General features: G+C 39.9%; 1 protein-coding gene across 1 annotated transcript in view; it reads right to left on the bottom strand.

The window, feature by feature from the left end:
* Positions 1–693: 693 nt before the first annotated feature.
* The window catches only part of TRPC5 (transient receptor potential cation channel subfamily C member 5), a 172248-nt gene continuing 153843 nt past the window's right edge, over positions 694–19098 (bottom strand). Inside the window, exons 7-10 of the mRNA XM_032228151.1 lie at positions 12552–12755; positions 7012–7053; positions 2997–3086; positions 694–1422 (exon numbers count right to left, since the gene is read on the bottom strand). Of these exons, the coding sequence (XP_032084042.1) occupies positions 694–1422; positions 2997–3086; positions 7012–7053; positions 12552–12755 (1065 nt within the window). The remainder of the gene's footprint in view (positions 1423–2996; positions 3087–7011; positions 7054–12551; positions 12756–19098) is intronic.

Below are 19098 nucleotides of genomic sequence, written 5' to 3'. Positions count from 1 at the left end.
TAATCATAGGTGAACCATGTGTGTGCATGCATGCTTTGGATAATTGAACACAGTAAATTCTAGAGCTCAACTTTTAACTCATTATGGTAATCGTTTACATTAAGAAAACAATATGCAACTTTAATAAAGGACATACAATTGAAATCATGGAAAGTTGTATTGCTTGAAAGCGAAAAGCCCATTTCTATTTGGAACAGTCCCTTTTGCAAGTAGCCTCAGTTGGGTCTTGGCCTCCTTCTAAATTGCTTTGCATCTGCTGGTCCTGGACAGTGATCAATGGCCAGAAGATAAAACGTAAGACATTTGGAAGCAGAGTCGCTAACCCAAGTTAAAGGGGAGAGAGATGACATTTTGGGGAGACCAACGCTGAATTAATAAAAATGCACCGATCCAAAAGTGATGGCAGGAGTAACCAGAACTACCCAGAGGACATTCTGAAGCCCACTTGACGGAATAAGTATTCTGTAGATTCTGACATTTTTCAATGAACGAAAGGTTTGGCATCGGTAAGTCTAAGAAAGCAAATTAAAGAAAAAAAATTAATTGCTGTGGCTATCAAATAAGCTAAAAGAACCCTACATTTGTCAGGGACAACCTGGGAAAGAGGAAGGGTCCCTAACTATGGAAAGTCTGTGATATCAAACAGTTTCCAGGATGCTGATGCACTACGGCCAAGGGACTGAACAGCTCTACCTATAGGCGTGTGGTGACCTGCTCCTCCTGCCCATCGTTCCATTGGTTCCTTAACATGTCACAAGCATCTCCCCACGAGTCAAAAACATCCTCCGAGGAGTCTATGAGTTTGGAATTTGAGGAACAGATGCTGGAAGCACAGTGAAGGGAGCTGGCGCAAACCACAGGGCACTGGCTCTGTCCCGTATGCCTGATGTTCGAACTGTAGCCCACCTCATTGAGGTTAATTTCACTTTTGGAGCAGTTATCTCGCTCTTTTGTCATCTGAGAATATTTAATGTCTTGCCACATGTAATGGGGCTGGATGACCCCATCCGAAATGGTATACATGGGCTCTTGGTTGGGTTCTGCAAGATGTCCATTCATCTTGGAGAAGAGAAGACCCAGCCTCTTGAAGGACTCCTTCTTGGAGCTGGAGAGCCTTTGGACTCTGTTGCCATTGCGGACGAAGGAGCGCTTACTAATCCCGTTGCTTTTTGGTTTTTCGTTCCTTGTCTCCATGCCAGACATGGTCTTAATCAGAGCCGACACATTGAAGTCTTTCTTTTTGTTGGCCACCCCAAAGGGGACACCCTTGGCCTTGGAGGTTTCTCCCATGCATTCCTCAGAAGCGTCTTCTTTTTGGGACACCTCCGTGCTACTGGTGGAGTAACTTCTTCTTTGGGGCTTCCGGTTACCCAGCAGGTCAAGGACTTCATAGCGGAAACTGGAAATGTCTTGTTTTAACTCCTAAGGGGAGAGACGTGACAAGAGATGATTGACACTTTAATGCACATTGGCTTTGAACACTTTCCTTGGGGGACGACTAATGCATCACAAGAATTGCAAATCTTTCATTATTTAGCATGGTGGGATAATTCTATTGAACAGAGCTCAGTGAAACGGCACATAATGATATGGAGCTAAACCTTTCAACAAGAACTTGACACTAAAATGTGGAGCCTAGGGAACAGGAAAGTGCCTTAAGCTTTCCCTCTCCTACAACCAGGCACATAATAGCAACTAAATGTTTGCTCAGAAATAGAAAATAAATATTCCAAAGTTTTCACCCATTCTCATTTCATTGCCTCTGCGTTTAGAAAAGCAAAATGGAAATGAGATCATGTTGCACCAATCTTGAGAATAGAATAGAAATAGGAATAGGAATAGAATAGAATAGGATAGGATAGAAATGAATAGAATAGAATAAATAGAAATAGAATAGAAATGAAAAAAAATGAATAGAATAGAAATAGAAATGAAAAGAATAGAATAGAAATGAAAAGAATAGAACTGAATAGAATAGAATAGCAATAGCAATAGCAGTAGACTTATATACCGCTTCATAGGCCTTTCAGGCCTCTCTAAGCGGTTTACAGAGAGTCAGCATATTGCCCCCAACAATCTGGGTCCTCATTTTACCCACCTCGGAAGGATGGAAGGCTGAGTCAACCCTGAGCCGGTGAGATTTGAACCGCTGACCTGCTGATCTAGCAGTAGCCTGCAGTGCTGCATTTAACCACTGCGCCACCTTGGAAATGAGATCATGTTGCACCAATCTTGAGAATAGAATAGAAATAGGAATAGGAATAGGAATAGAATAGAATAGAATAGAATAGAATTCTTTATTGGCCAAGTGATTGGACACACAAGGAATTTGTCTTTGGTGCAGATGCTCTCAGTGGACATAAAAAGATAAGATACATCATCCGTAAAGAATCATAAGGTACAACACTTAATGATACTCACGGGGTACAAATCAGCAATCAGGAAACAATCAATATCAATATAAATCGTAAGGATACAAGCAACAAAGTTACAGTCCAGCAGTCATAAGGGGGAGGAGATGGGTGATAGGAATGATGAGAAGACTAATATTAATAGTAATGTAGCCTTAGTGAATAGTTTGACAGTGGTGAGGGAATTATTTGTTTTTGCAGACTGATGGCATTCAGGGGAAAACTGTTCTTGTGTCATATTTAATAGAAAAAATGAGATGCTTCTTGGACATAAAATAGTTCACCAGGACCAGCCAAAATCATGTCCATTATAATTTAGCATGATGTATGAAGCCAGCTAAAGGTGATTCATTTAGCAAAAATATAGTTAAACAATTTATGGCTTAGCATAATATATTAACTACTTCAATATAATTGATAATATCAATAAGCATGGTTGAATCACGGCATGTGAATCTTATTCATTCTCTGCCCCTCTCTCCAGCTCTCTGTCTCCATTTCTCTCTCTCTCTCCCCCTTCATCTTTCTCCCTCCCCCCATCTTTCCATCTCTTTCTTTCATACTAACCCTCCATTGAGATTTTACCTTAAAGTTTTCTTCAGTTAAGCCTTCATTGGTTTTTGAATTCCTTATCATGGCAGCAACATATCTCTTCACCAGATTCCTGATCACTTCCTGAAATGAAAAGCAGCAGAAACGTAACTTTCTTCCAAGTCACCACAATATTCAGTAAGGGTAATCACACTCCACCCATAGACATTTCCTTCTCCTTTGAAATTATCTTGAAATCAATTTCTGTTTTGTTAAAGTAGATGAGGGAGATGAAAGTATTTACCAATGAAATAACAAAGATACAAAGGGAACAGCACCACAGTGCTATTGAGAATAGCAAAACCTACAATATATAGGCCATTCATTATCTTGTTAATTTGAGATATTATCAATAAAGTAATTGAAAAGTTATTCAGGAGCAAAGAGTTAATTATATCTACACAATTAATAGAATGGCTGCTAATTACAAACCCTGACTGATTTGTAAGCCTGCTAAAAATACCCTGGATGCAATGGGGAAAATTAATTCCATAAGCAGAAAACAATTCTGACATTAGAATGAATTAAGTAATTAGTTAATTAGGCATAAATGACAAATGAAATTATACCAGTTGTATATAAATTGTGTCCCTTCCTTGAAACAGGTTTACTTTGTCAAATGACTCTACAACCTGAATTATGTAATTTACCCGATAACATTATTTAAAGCCTACTAAAGCCAGGGGGTTATTAAGCAAATTAAGAACGTAGTCCTTCCAAAGTTAGTTTTGTGAATTCCATGCGAATGCGTGCAACAGAATGAAAACACAGCATAAGAATGGCGTTGCATGATTAAACTCAAGAGCAGATAAAACTCTGCATTAATTGATGTACTATGCTTGTTAATTTGACAAGGATAACCTGTGGCTGTTTAGATGTTTATGGATTCTAGTGGGGAATCCCTCACAACCTGAGATAATGGAGGTCATTGGTGGAAACTTGCATAGCTCTTAACCATGAAATAGTGCTTAAAATGCCACTGAGCCTTCACATCTTATGACAGTAAAAAAAAAGGTAAAGTTTTCTCTCTGTTAATCATCTCTGACTCTAGGGCACACTGCTTATCTCTGTTTCTTGGACAAGGGAGACAGTATTGTCCAAAGATGCTTCCATGGTCATGTGGCCAACATGACTATAAGCTGAGGTGCAGAAATTAAAAATTGAAGGAATAAAACAATAAAATAGAAATTTCTCCCATAAATCAAGAGGAGGAGACAGTTTGGGAATGCCAATGTCAACCAGAGCTGAAGAAGCTTCTTGGATGAGAAGCAAAATGTCTTCAAAGAAAAATCAGAAAGTCCAGTTGCCTCTTGAAAAAGCACCTTTGGAACAACCGTGACCTGGATGATTGACAATCTCCAATTGACAACCAGGAAAAAGTTTCCCATTGCAAATTTATGAGATTGTTCCAATAAGATAACAAACTCTATCAATTGCCCTTATATCTCTATCAATTGATTTACTTGATTCCACTCATCTCAGAATTGATTTTCTGCACAAAACATTGCATTTAATTATCAGAATTAAAACCCAGTATAATGAAGCATGCTAAACTGCAGAAACCTATGCATGTTACAGATCCCTTCAGAATTTGGTTCATTAATTAATATTTTAGGGCTTCTAGATGAGTTGTCAGATGCCCACTAGAAGGCAGAAGAGGTGCAGAGAAACACAGTTGCCCAGTGTAATTTTTAAAAATATTAATCTTCATTTGTGTGCAAATTTCCACAGCATACATTCAAAGAAAATAATCCTTTTTTCTGTTCCTCTTTCCTCAGATTTTTATTTAGGGAAAGAGATTGAAATGTTAGGGGAATAGAATTCTTGATTTTGCTTCTAGGAAAATTAATGTTTCATTCATCTTTCTCTCTGTGTCTCTCTATTCCTCGCCATTTGCTATTTGGCAAATCATCAATTCTTCTTCTTTTGCTGTTTGATCAATGAACCTTTGAAATGGCATCAAACAACCCAAGAAGAGATCATGCAAGATAATTTATCCATCTACTTGGTCTGGCTGTAAAAATCCCCCCCCCCCCCAATTGAAGCACCTCATATTTTGCCTTGCAGTTTTGATGGCACTAAGATGTGGAACTGTTGGCACAGTAAATTCTCTAATTTTGGTCAATTTCTCAACTGAAAGTTAAAGAGGTTGGGAACAGTAATCATGAGTTGCATGAAAATACATGTCAGGTAATGAGGATTTGATAGCTGCCGGCTGATGTAAGGTTGTAAACTGTAAGATGATGCAATGAGGATAATTTAGCTATGGTATAATCAGTTTGATGGGATCCACACAAGTCTTTTAAGAGGTGTCTGTATATAGGTGGCCATTAGAGGGCATTTCTCTCTCTCTCATCATGTATCTTATTTCTCTCCTTGCGTCTGTAGCTGAGTGGTAAGGGATTTATCCACCATGTGTATGTCTGTATACATTTGTAAGCCACTATTAATTGTCTAAAGGCTATGTGTGCTGTGTTTTGCTCCTGGGTTTATCTCATAATAATAGTCACACTGCGAAAACTCTGACAATACAGAAGGAATTGCTCAGGTCGTCTGATTTTTTTTTAGTCTGGAACTAAATAGATTCTCCTCTGGAAAAAGTCCTTGTAAATCTAGGAGAGGAGCAGGCATAGCTGTAGGGGCAGAGGTGAGTGCATAATCAATTTAAAGTCATTACATTCCCATAAGCTGCTCAAGTCTAACCCATCTTGAATTCTCTTGACCCTTCTCTCGAACCAATTTAGTGTTGAATTTTAGTTGACTAGAGTCTTGTGTGTAGGCATTTCTATTTTCTATTCTGCAACTGAATGCATAGTCCAGATTCTTTATCCCTGATAGTATGACACAATCTGACTTGGAATGTCATTTCTGTAAACCAGTGTTTCAACCACTTGGGAAACACAAGTTGTCTCTTAACAGTCCTGTTTCACTCCAACCCAACCAGTTATGTACAAATTATGGCCAGTAATTTAGGATTAAATTAAAAAAACAACTAATAGTATAAATCTTTTTTAGCACCAAGACAGTGGGTGAAATCTTTTTTCTCTGCCAAGCAAATGAGGGGTATGATGCTTTTTATGATGTGCTGAGATATTAGCCACTACCAAATCAGAGAACTAAGACAAGAATCAAAAAAAAAAAAAAAAAAAAAGAATCAAACTACTTTCTGAATAGCTCCCATTGTTCTTTTTTTAAAAAAGGAAGTTCTGACATCACCCTAATGATTTTAATTAAAAAAATATTTCATTGCAGGAGATTAAGAGTCAATGTTATTGCTGAATAAAACCAGTGTGCTTATTCAAAATTCTTTATCCCTGTTGTAGAACCATGTTGCATGCTAAATTATCAAAACCAATTCAAGATATAATACGGAATCAGGAACATCTGCAGGGTAAATCTGCATAAAATGGACCTGGGGATTGGACATATAGTTGCAGACGCTATCTTAACCCTCTTGTAGATGTTGCTATGTGTTATGGAGACAAGTAGGAGTATGGTGACTTGAATGGTTGGAATGCTGGATAGGAGATTATGTAAGCCCATGTTGGAGACTGAAGAGCTGCCATGGGGCGGGGTTGAACTCCCGCTCCTGCTGGGGACATCAAAGGAGCCCCCAACTGAGCATCTCCAGAGCAATGGTGATGTCACCGGATAATCCTTTCAATCCAGAAATGCCTTGATGCTTCTGACATGAGTGCAATGGGATCAAGTCATTCAGAAGTAGTATTTTTAAATGAAATAAGCAAGCTAGAATTAATGATGAAAATAGATTTCACCAAAAAGGGAGATTATAAATATACCATATAAATACTTAATAAATCTTTTTTTTTGACTTGAGCCCATAGCACAGCCGTCTTCAACCCAGGGCCTTCAGTGTGAAGGATTACAACTTCCATCGCTCCCAAAAGCCAGTGGGGATTTCACTTTATCGGGGACACAAAATTAGAGAAGGTGCCATAGAAGATCTAAGGACATTTGACAAAGCAGTTTAAAGAATGGAATCGTTTACCTGGTAATGTTGATTCTGAATCAAATTGTCCACATGACGTTCCTGAAATGAAAAATGGAATTTATGTATAGATGATACACACAGCCATAAGACGTTCAGTTCTCTCGCTATAAGGTTGCTGCTGCTGCTGCTGCTTATTATTATTATGTGGTTAATCTTTGGTGAGATTCACAGTCTTTGGGGCTGGTTGGTAGCTCAACAGCTCGAGTCTTAACCAAGGACCTAGGAACTGTTAAAGTAACGTCAGAGGATATAAGCTGTTCCAAGTAGGGTGGTTTTTTGTAAAATCAGAATATTCAAGTCTGATAAATTTAAAATTTTCAAATAGCAAGGTAGCCCTTTAGATATTACTCCAAAGGCTCCAATTACAATTGGGACAACACACAATTTATTTTTCCATAGTCGCTGAACTTCAATTTGCAAGTCCCGGTACTTTGTGATTTTTTCTTGCTGTTTATCTTCAATTTGGGCATCTCCAGGTATTGCAATGTCAATGAACCATACTTTTTTCTTTTCAACTATTGTTATATCAGGTGTGTTGTGGGCCAAGTGCCTGTCAGTCTGGATTCTGAAGTCCCACAAGATCTTGACTTTCTTCTCATTCTCTAAAACCTTCTCAATCTGATAGTCCAAGTGATTTTTGCTTTACTCAGATCCAAACTTTTGGCACAATTTCCAGTGAATGATCTTAGCAACATAGTCATGGCGTTGTTGTTGTTGTTGTTGTTGTTGTTGTTATTATTATTATTTGGTTAATCTTTGGTGAGATTCACAGCCTTTGGGGCTGGTTGGTATTATTATTATTATACAATTGTATCACAGCGGCCAGTTGTTTCGCCGGATTTGGCATTGGTTACTAGTCGGGCCCCACCCAGGGGCCTAGGACATTGTAACGTATTTTCGTAATATGCGTGCAGATCCAAGCAGTGCGGCTTTTTGCATTTGACTGATGGTGATTTTGTCAATTTTTAACTGTTTTAAATGTAATTCCAGTGCTTTTGGAATAGCACCCAGTGTGCCAATTACCACTGGAATTACCACTGCTGGTTTGTGCCATAGTCGTTGAATTTCGATTTTTAAGTCCTGGTATCTTGCGATTTTTTCATGTTCCTTCTTGGCGACCCTGCTATCACCTGGTATTGCGATGTCTATGATTGTGACCTTATTTTACTCAACCAGTGTGATGTCTGGTGTATTATGCGCCAGTATTTTGTCTGTTTGTATGCGAAAATCCCACAAGATCTGAACCATCTGATTTTCGGTGACTTTTTCAGGCTGATGTTCCCACCAGTTTGTTGCTGTTTTAATATTATAATTTTTGCACAAATTCCAAGGGATCATTTGTGCTACTGAATTGTGCCGCAATTTATAATCAGTCTGCGCGATTTTTTTTACAGCAGCTGAGTATGTGATCAACAGTTTCATCAGCTTCTTTGCAAAGTCTGCATTTGGCATCATCAGAGGATTTTTCGATTTTGGCCTTAATGGCATTTGTGCGGATAGCTTGTTCTTGCCCAGCCAGGATTAGTGACTCTGTTTCTTTCTTTAATGTACCTGTTGTTAACCATAACCAAGTTTATTCACTGTCCACTTTATCTTTTATTTTTTCCAGAAATTGGCCATGCAGTGCTTTGTTCTGCCAACTCTCCATTCTTGATTTTATCACATGTTTTCTGTATTCTTGTTTCGTCTGTTGGGCCTTCATTAGTTTTTTGTTGTTTACTTCAATTAATAGATGTTCTTGACTTTCTTTTAAATAATCAGCCAGTGCATGTTTTTCTTCTTCAACTGTTTGCTTCACTTGTAATAATCCTCTGCCACCTGATTTTCGGGGCAGGTACAGTCTATCAATATCACCACGTGGATGTAAACTGTAGTGCATTGTCATTAGTTTCCTGGTTTTTCGGTCCAAAATGTCCAAATCAGCTTGTGTCCAGTTAACTATACCAGCTGTGTATCTTATAACTGGTATTGCCTAGGTATTTATGGCCTTGATTGTATTTCCACCATTCAATTTAGATTTCAAAATTTTCCTAACTCTGTTGGTGTACTCTCGCCTGACAATAATTTTTACTTCTCCATGCTTGATATTATCCAACTGCAGAATGCCTAAGTATTTGTAGGCTTCATTTTTGTTGCATTTAATTAGTTGGCCATTGGGCATTTCAATTCCCTCACATGCAGTGATTTTGCCTCTTTTTATGGATACAGTGGCACATTTTTCCATGCCAAACTGCATTGAAATATCGGTGCTGAATACTCGGACTGTATTTGTAAATGATTGGATTTCTATTTCTGACTTTCCATAGAGTTTCAAATCATCCATATATAGTAAATGCGAAATTTTTTCATCTTCTTTGGCTGTTTGGTAGCCTAATTTCATTTTTTTAAAGATTACTGATAGTGGGATCATTGCGATGATGAAGAGAAGAGGTGATTATTATTATTATTGTTGTTGTTGTTGTTGTTGTTTTCTAAATGTATCGGACTTGAACATTCTGACTCTACAAAAAACCACCCTACTTGGAACAGCTTATATCCTCTGACGTTATCTTAACAGTTCTTAGGTCCTTGTTGAGCTACCAACCACCCCCAAGGCCTGCCACACTTTCTATTATTCCATTATGGATTTTCTAGTGTGGGAAAATGGATGAAGGGATGATACGGAGTTGGATGATATGTAGCCATAACAAAATTCTTTCTAGAAAGCCAAGGTCATCCTTTGTCTCTGCACCTGACCGGAACTGGATGGGTGGAAGCTGCCAGTGTGGCAGTGGAAGATGGGACTATGGGATGGACTTGAGGGTGTGGGGTTTGGTGTTTCCCAGATGTGCCAACATGGCTCTATTAATAAATCAGAACTTTGAGGAATCCTGTGCCTCGGACTTTTGATTTCCTTTCGGATGCTATTTGGAACTCTGACATCTGACTCATTAAAAGCCAGGAAAACTGCTGGTGGGAGGACTATCAAAAGAAAGACAGGAGTGATGTCCTTTACATCTACCTGTTGACCAAATAATTGCAGGAGTATTACACTCAATCAGAAACATTATTTTCTTCTTGGAAAGGCATTACAAAAGCAAATTTCCTTTCATCAAACTGAAGAGGTTGGAAGAAAAATGCAGAATTGTCCTGGATGTCCCTAAATCTCCTGACTCTGCATACCACACGATGAAGCAGGGGAAAGGAGTCCAACTGCTGAGCTGGCAAGACCAAAGTGGCTATGCATGCTTTTTTAGGGGCTTTGCAAGCTTATGAAAATAAATGATTAATTACAAGATCTTCTAAATCAGAGCCTTAGATCATCCACCAGGAGGGAAATAGGGGAGCAAAGTAATGAATTAAATGAACTGCTTGGGTGTAGTACATTTCAATCGCCTTTGATTGCCTGTGTATGATGTGTACCTCAATAATGAAAAGCCACCCATTTAGGCAGACCTTGGCATCATTTTGCTGTCCTCTAAGATTAGGATACTGGACTCCTTTGATGGCATTACTTCAATCAGTGCCAGTTGTTTAAGCTTCTCTGGTGTTCTTCTAGACTACTGGGCATAGTGCCAAGCATCAGGTTACTAAGTGGAAATGGAGGATATTAGAATGCCAAGTCTTACAGAGCCTGAACTTCACAACATTGCTGATGTTTTAGCAGTTAGTTAGACTTATATACCACTTCATAGGGCTTTCAGCCCTCTCTAAGCGGTTTACAGAGTCAGCATATTGCCTGCACAGTCTGGGTCCTCATTTTACCCACCTCGGAAGGATGGAAGGCTGAGTCAACCTTGAGCCGGTGAGATTTGAACCGCCGAACTGCAGCTTAGCAGTCAGCTGAAGTGGCTGCAGTACTGCACTCTAACCACTGCGCCACCTCGGCTTGTTATGGAGAGTCCTGAACAGTTTGTGAGAGGATTTTTATGGTGAAAACAGGCAACTGTTTATGCCAATTTATTTTATTTAGTTCTTTTGTTAAGTATGTATAGGATAATAGATATAAGTATATACAAAGATTATGAGTACATGAAATGGTTACAAATAAATGGGGTTGTTAGGACAGGGACGGTAGGCATGTTAGTGAGCTTATGGCTGCCCCTTACAGACCTCTTAGGAATAGGGTGAGGTCAACAGTAGACAGTCTAAGGTTAAAGTTTTGGGGGTCTGGGGAAGAAACCAGAGTCAGGTAGTGCATTCCAGGCGTTGAGCACTTTGTTGCTGAAGTCGTATTTTCTGCAATTGAGTTTGGAGTGTTTTACCTTGAGTTTGTATCTATTGTGTGCTCATGTATTGTTGTGGTTGAAGCTGAAGTAATTATTGACAGGTAGAACATTTTAGTAGATAATTTTAGGTCAGACCGAAGGCGGTATAGTTCAAATTTGTCTAAGCCCAAAATTTCAAGACTGGTAGCATAAGGGATTCTGTTGCGAGCAGAGGAAGGGGGACTCTTCTCATGAAATATCTCTGGACTCGCTCAATTGTATTAATGTCCAACATGCAGTGCGGGTTCCAGACAGATGAGCTGTATTCGAGAATTGGTCCAGTAAATGTTTTGTATGCTTAAGTTAGTAGTACAGTGTTACCAGAGAAGAGGGCTACACAGGATTAGGTTAACAACTGTTAATGCATGTTTGGCAATGTTGTTACAGTGGGTTCTGGCATTTTATCTGACCTATTTGGCAGATTCTTTAGCTAGCAAGGATAAATTATTTATTTGGTATGATTTGGCAAGTAGTAGGAGAAGAAAGATGGAGACCTAGGATCAGAGAAAGATGCTAAGCTTTTCATTTAAATCCATTAGACTTATCAGTGAGGCAGGCAGCCTTTTAATATTTGAGGGTCTGTCACAAAAAGAGAGGGACAACCTATTTTCCAAAGCACTTAAAAGTAGGAAAAGAATCAATGGATAGAAACATAACAAGGAGAGTTCTACCCTAGAATTAATAAGAAATTTCCTGACAATGAGAACAATAAACCAAGAGAATAATTTGCCTCCAGAAATTTGAGTGCTTCATCTCTGGAACTTTTAAAGAAGAAATTGGAAATAATTTGTCCACAATGATATATGATCTCCTGCTTCAGCAGAAGGTTGGACTAGAAGACTTCCAAGGTCCCTTCAAGCTCAGTTGTTCTGTTATTCATTTTTCAGATGTTGCAAAACGTCTTGTATTCCATCCTTCTTTGATTCCTGGCCATCTGATCAGGGACTGATTAGAACCAAGATTGTAAGAGATGATCAGGCTGAGCCCGAGGGAGGTGACAAATGCATCCTAAGTCCCTTTGCACCCACAAGAGAACTAAGTCCAGCCCACATTGAATGCCTCTCTTTCCCTCATTTCCTTAATGGTGAGTTGGCCAGATTCTTGTAGAAGCTTGCAATAAATCTCATTATACTTGTTTGAACTGCCTGAATCTCCTGATTTCCCAGGCACTTGACAGGGATCCAACTAAGATGGCAGACTAGAGATTCACCCTGCCTGCCAATATCAGGAAAGGGAGGGCTAAGCTATGAACCTTCCCTTAATTAATGAAAGTGTTCCATTGTTCCTCACCGTGAAAGTCTTCAGGTTCTCGTGCTTATGATCATTCTCTGGATCCCCGGGTGGGCAAAGTTGCTTGTGGACCCACTTGCAAAGGTACCAGCATGATTTGGGGCTAGGGATAATATTAAAAGGAGGTGGTAGTGTGCCTCCTTCATCGAAGTAACTCATCCAGAGCTTTGTGCGTGCAAATTTCCATTCTATGTCTGCATGATCCTGGATAGGAAGAGACGAGGGAAAAAAGAACAATAGATAAGTCATTTTTGGCTACCACAAGTTGCCCTGAAGAACATCTGTATCCTAAAAACAATTTTAGATCATAGAGGCCACATTAAAGGGAAAGTAGCAATAGTAATAGTGCTTGGACTTATATACAGCTAGTCCACAAATTACAACCATAATTGAGCCCAACATTTATGTTGCTAAGTGAGACATTTTTTAAAGTGACTCTTCTCCCGTTTTACAACTTTTCTTGCCATATTTGTTAAGTGAATCACTGTAGTTGTTAAATCAGTAACATGGTTGTCAAATGAACCTGGTTTCCCCTTTGACGTTGCTTGCCAAAAGGTCACATGACCCTGGGAATTTGCAACCATCATAAATATGAGTCAGTTGCCAAGCATCTGAATTTTGGTCATGCGTCCATGGGGATGCTACAATGGTCATGGGTATGAAAAAATGGTCATAAGTCAGTTTTTTTAGTGCCATTGTAACTTTGAACTATCCCTAAGTAAAATGTTCTGCTTCATAGTGCTTTACAGCCGTCTCTAAGTGGTTTTGCCAGGTCTTTACCTTCCTGGGAATGCAAGGGGGGGGAGGGCATCTGTTTTGTCTCAGCTCCAGAGCCTCCAGAAAGTGATGGCTGAGAACAATTTCTTATCACCTTCTCAGACTGCAATTCTCAAAACATTTTCAAACCTGTAGACTGACTTATTCAATGCCAGACTGAGTGGAGGGGGTCTCTTAACTGTTGATCTAATGGAATTGTGTGGGAATCCTCAGATCCTGCTTTCTTTGTCCTGCTATCACTTTCCTTTCAATAAAGGTTTTCTTTTGAAATGCTAAGTGCTTCAAGAGTTCTATTTTCTTGAGCGGAGAGGCAAGTCCTTACAGGTTTACAGAGTCATCATAGTTTCCCCAACAATCTGGCTCCTTATTTTACTGCTGTCAGAAGGATGGAAGGCTGAGTCAATCTTGAGCTGGTCAGGATGGAACTTCTGGTAGTGACCAGAATTAGCCTCCAATAATGCAGTCTGACCACAGGTGATATTCAGCCATTTCTGACAGGTTCTAGAGAACCAATAGCAGAAATTTTGAGTAGTTTGGAGAACCAGCAAATAGGCTGGCCCCACCCCTGCTGCCTCCCAGCTGATATTCTTTTCTTGTTATGAACAGGAGAACGGAGCTGGAAAGCAGGTTAGTGGGGTGGGAGAGAATGGGAATTTTGCAGTATCTTTCCCTTGCCACGCCTACAAAGCCACACCCACAGAACTGGTAGTAAAATTTTTTGAATCCCACCACTGATTCTGACCACTGCATCCCCACAGTTATACTTTAGGTAGGTATAATGGTTGGATAGAATAAAAAACTGTTTACTATTTCTGGAGCAGAGGTAAGCATACATATCCCCAATACCAAGATTTCTGCATCGGAGTACCATTCAAGTGGATTACAGATTATAATATGACTTTACTTCACACTCAGGGATGTTCCTCAGCTGAAGATGGACTTGAATTTAGACCTCTCCATTTGTAGTCAGGGACTTTAATTGCTGTGTTGCCCTGACCCACATTTCCCAGAGCCTGTTTCAGTTCCCACCCTCTTAAGAATCTCACTACCCTGAATAGTTTAGGAAGGACTTCAAAGGATTTTTGAAGCTATCCACTCTCTCCTCCCACAGACGAAAGAACAGCTGGAGCCCAACTCTATTCACAGCTAGAGATATTCCTCAGGTGCTGTTTGATCCTCAAGGCCATGGGATAGAACAGAATTTCTTCCATTCCTTTATCCAGCAGACTCTAAAGAAAAGGAAACAAAGGAATTTCTATGTTCCCCATTTTCCAATTGTCTGCAGCTATTCTGAAGAATTCTGAAGACCCATGTTCTCAGCCTAATCCACCTCACAGGGCTGTTATTTGGGGGGAATTAGGAGGAGGAAATATAATGTATTTTTTGGAGTATAAAACGCTCCAAAGTATAAGATGCAGCTAGATTTTGGGGAGGAAAACGAGGGAAATTTTTTGCCTCTGGCTCCTTGCAACAAACAGCAAACAGTACAGACAATATACTCTGTTTGTGGTGTATTTCTGTGCATATTTCTGTGACCCATAGAAATAGCAAAGAATTGGAGAAATGTACATTATGGCAGTATATTAATGCCAGAAAGTTTTCTTAAATGTAGTCACACTAGCTCCTCCCAATTATTTAAATAGATCTACTCCAAACATGACTAAGTCAGGGTCTAATTAGACAACAGGACACTGTTACATTTCAGACTATATTGGTACAGAAGCTATTAAAATTGATGTGGCTTTCTGGAAATATATGTTATTCTCTGCTATTTAAAAGAAGATACAATAGCATTGGACGTCTTCAGATCAAGCATTTGTTTTAAAAAGCTTCTTCATTTTGTTAAGTTGTCTAGAACAATGATAAAGCAGTCTTTAAAAATTAAGTTAATAATTTGAACATTCTATAGGCATTTACAGTTACTGACTTACCTCCTTGCAGCAAACAGCAAATAGTCTGATTAGCACAAGAAAAAACAAATCTGCCTCTGCCTCCCAGCAATTTGGAACAAGCAGCAATTTTCACTTTCAATTTCAGCCTGGGCCTCCCTATGATCAGCTGTTTCAGGCTACAGGGATTGCCATAGCCTATTACAGCATCCACAAGCCCCATTTTCCCTATTTGTTGCAAGGAGGTAAATTGCTGGGAAGCAGAGGCCAAAGGATGGGGGCTGGTGCGTGGGCTACATTCGGTGTATAAACGCACCCAAATTTTCACCCTCTTTTACTCTTATACTCTGAAAAATATGGTATATATAATTATATATTATATATACAGTTAGTCCTTGATTTACAACAGTTCATTTAGTGACTGAACAGCCCTGAAAACAGTGACTTCTGGCTGTTTTCCACAGTTATGACCATGACAGCATCCCCATGGTCACATGATCAAAATTCAGGTGCTTGGCAGCTGTCTCATATTTATGATGGTTGCAATGTCTCAGGGTCACATGATCCCCTTTTGCGACCTTCTGACAAACAAAGTCAATGGGGAAGCCAGATTTGCTGAACAACCATGTGACTAACTTAAAAAATGCAATGATTCACTTAACAACTGTGGCAAGAAATGTGGTAAAATGGGGCAAAACTCACTTAACGAATGTTTCACTTAACAGCATAGATTTTGGGCTCAATTATGCTTGTAACTCGAGGACTACCTGTATAATATTTCTGTGCCACCCTTATGACGTACCCCAATCAAATCCACATATGTAAATAAAGGGCCATGTTACATGGGATTTTTGAGTTCTGACTGCACATGAAATACGTTGCTTTAATATAAGCATCCTGATAGTTTGTTCATCTAATGCAGTGATGGAGAACCTTTTACAGACCGAGTGCCCAAACTGCAACCCAAAACCCACTTATTTAACGCGGCAATTTAACCTGATTAATGAGGTTTTGCTACCTAAAATAATGATAAAGAAGACAGAGTTGAGCTAATTGTTCTAAGAAAAGCATGATGAATGCATGTTTTTTTCTGCTTTTGAAATATTACGTTTAGCAACAATAAACAAGAAAAACTTTTGTAATATCATTTCTCTTTCCCCCTCTGTCTTTCTATCCCTCTTTTCCCATCCCTCTATCTCTCTGTTTCTCTCTCCCCAACCCCTGCCCCCAGGAGCGAGCACACAATGACACAGGGTCGCATTGTGGCTCCGCGTCCTAATGAGCTCCAGGAACAGGAGACCATGTTTCCCCCATTGGAAAGCGCACTAAATTTCACTGTGCTGCCAAAGGCACTGCGAGAGCAGTGGACAGGCCTTGGAGGCAGGAACAGCAAATGTACTGTGATGAAGGCGGAATGCACAAAGCTTTGCTCCCACACCAACTTTCGTTTTCCTGCAAATGACGGCAAGAAGCTGGGCTGGGGTGACGGCGCAGGGGCCCACAGAGAGGGCTGCGAGTGCCACCTCTGGCATGTGTGCCAGAGATTCACCACTACTGGTCTAATGCATAGTCCAAGAATGCACTCATTAAAGGAAAAAGAAAGTTGGAAATACTTGAAATCGTAACAAAAAATGGCTGCAGAGGCTTTTCTATTTTAACAATCTGGATAATTTGCATTAGCTAATTAAAGCCTATATTTCTTTGTGCTCAGCAAATTCTGTGAATATTTAGGTTATGCACGAAACAGCTTTCATCTCTTAAACCCCATGAAAGAAAGAATGACAAGTAAAATATGGGGTGTTTCAAAATTTTCTGAAGTGGAGAAAGCAAGATTTCTGTTTGGTTTTAATCTTCTCTTTAAAAAGATGCCCGTTTATGCAAAGACACTCTCTTCACTTTGGTTTGTGCAAATGCAGTTCAATGGCATCTTGTTTATTTAGATTTTAATGTCCAGGTAAATGAAAACTTCTTGCTAAAAAAGTAGGTGGAGGAGGCTGAGAATTCTGGGTGGGAAAATGGTGATCCATACTTTGTAGAGTGTCATTTTCCAGAAACAATTGTTAAATAGGGTAACTTCTGGAATATTCCATGTAGAACCTGAATGTGAATTAATTCAGAGATTCTTCAAGTTAAAATGGAATGAAAATGTGAGACCCAGATGATGTTCTCCAATAACTAAGGAAACAATAGAAATTTCTCTCTTTTCCAGTTGCAACATCAAGAGTCTTTTCAGATACACAGGCTAGCAATAGCAATAACAATAGCACATAGACTTATATACTGCTTCACAGAGATTTACAGTCCTCCCTAAGCGGTTTACAGAGCCAGCATGTTGCCCCCAACATTCTGGGCCCTCATTTTACCAACCTCAGAAGGATGGAAGACTGAGTCAAACTTGAGTCAGTCAGGATCGAACTCCTCACAGTGAGCTGAATAAGCCTACAATACTGCATTCTAACCACTATGCCACCATGGTCTTGCAAAGGAATCAAAGTGATGGTAAGAAGCAATGATATTACCTGGGGTTGGCCTCAGAGGTGGGTTCTGGCAGTCATTACTGCCGGTTCGCTCATGGGCATGCCCTGCGTGCATGCGCGGTATAATAAAAATTGCTCTGTGCATGTGCAAAAGCAAAAAAGAAGATAGCAGCACCTATGGTATCACCCGTAGAACTGGTTCAGGGGGCTGGCATGCCTGGATTGCTGCCGGTTTCAGCGACCCAGGCTGCCAAACCACTATCCGGTCCAAACCGGTAGGAACCCATGACTGGCTGGCCTTCATCCTTAATTCAGATCCGACAAGCAAAACTTACTGTATTTTTCGAACTATAAGAGGCACCAGTGTATAAGATGCACCTTAGTTTTGGGGGAGGAAAATAAGATAAAAACTATTCTGCCTCTGCCTACCAGCATCCATGGTATTCATCTGGCTAGCGTCCTGTCAGTGTGTGAGGGAGTTGAGGGCTGTTTGGAAACTAGCAGTATTTGCTGTGTGAGCAACAGGGAAGGAGACAGCAAGGAACCTGGGCGTGGCTTGTTCTGTACTAAAGCTACATGCTGTGCTGATATCTGAAACTAAAACTGAAAGTGAAACTCCTCTCCTCTGCTGAACTATCATGTTGGAAAACCTGCTTTTGGTATTGTATCATATATTATGTTATATATGTGTGTGTTATATTATATATAAAGAGAAGTTACTGAATCCTGCTGAATCAGTTACTTGTGTGTGCTTTCTGAGTATGATTGCTGCTGCAAACTCTGACACGTCTTTACATCAAATAGCTAACAGCCAGGTTAGCTTTAGCACATTATTGCAGCCTGATTCAGCACGAGCAGCTGATTAGCAGGTGGATTGGCCTCCCGGAATACCCTCAATCAGGTGTTCCAGGTGGCAGAGATTGCCATAGAACATCGCCTCCTCCGTGCCTCGCGTTTTTGGCTACATTCGGTGTATAAGATGAACCCAAATGTTCACCCTCTTTTAGGGGGGAAAATGCATCTGCCAGAGTTCCAAATAGCATCCAAAATTAAATCAGAGTCTGAGGCAAAGTATTGCTCAAAGTTCTAATGTATTAAGAGAGCCATGTTGGGACATCTGGGAAAACCCGAATCTGAAAACTTCCCAGTTTTCCCCACCTAGTTGAAAGTTCAAGATCTTGCCCCCACATCCACAAGTCCATCACATGGTCCAATCTTCCACTGCCATGTTGGCAGTTCCACCCATCCAATTCGGTCTGGTGCAGAGACAAAGGATGACCTTCGATTTCTAGAAGGAATTTTGTTTTGGCTACATAGCATCTACCTCTGTACAATCCGCTTTCCCATTTTCCCATAATAGAAAATGCAGAGTAGAATAATAAAAAGTGTGGCAGGCCAAAGATC

This window comes from Thamnophis elegans, chromosome 12, assembly GCF_009769535.1.
Source record: "Thamnophis elegans isolate rThaEle1 chromosome 12, rThaEle1.pri, whole genome shotgun sequence".
Taxonomy (NCBI): Eukaryota; Metazoa; Chordata; class Lepidosauria; order Squamata; family Colubridae; genus Thamnophis; species Thamnophis elegans.
Note: the sequence above shows the minus strand (reverse complement) of the source record. Positions and strands in the feature narration are given on the sequence as shown.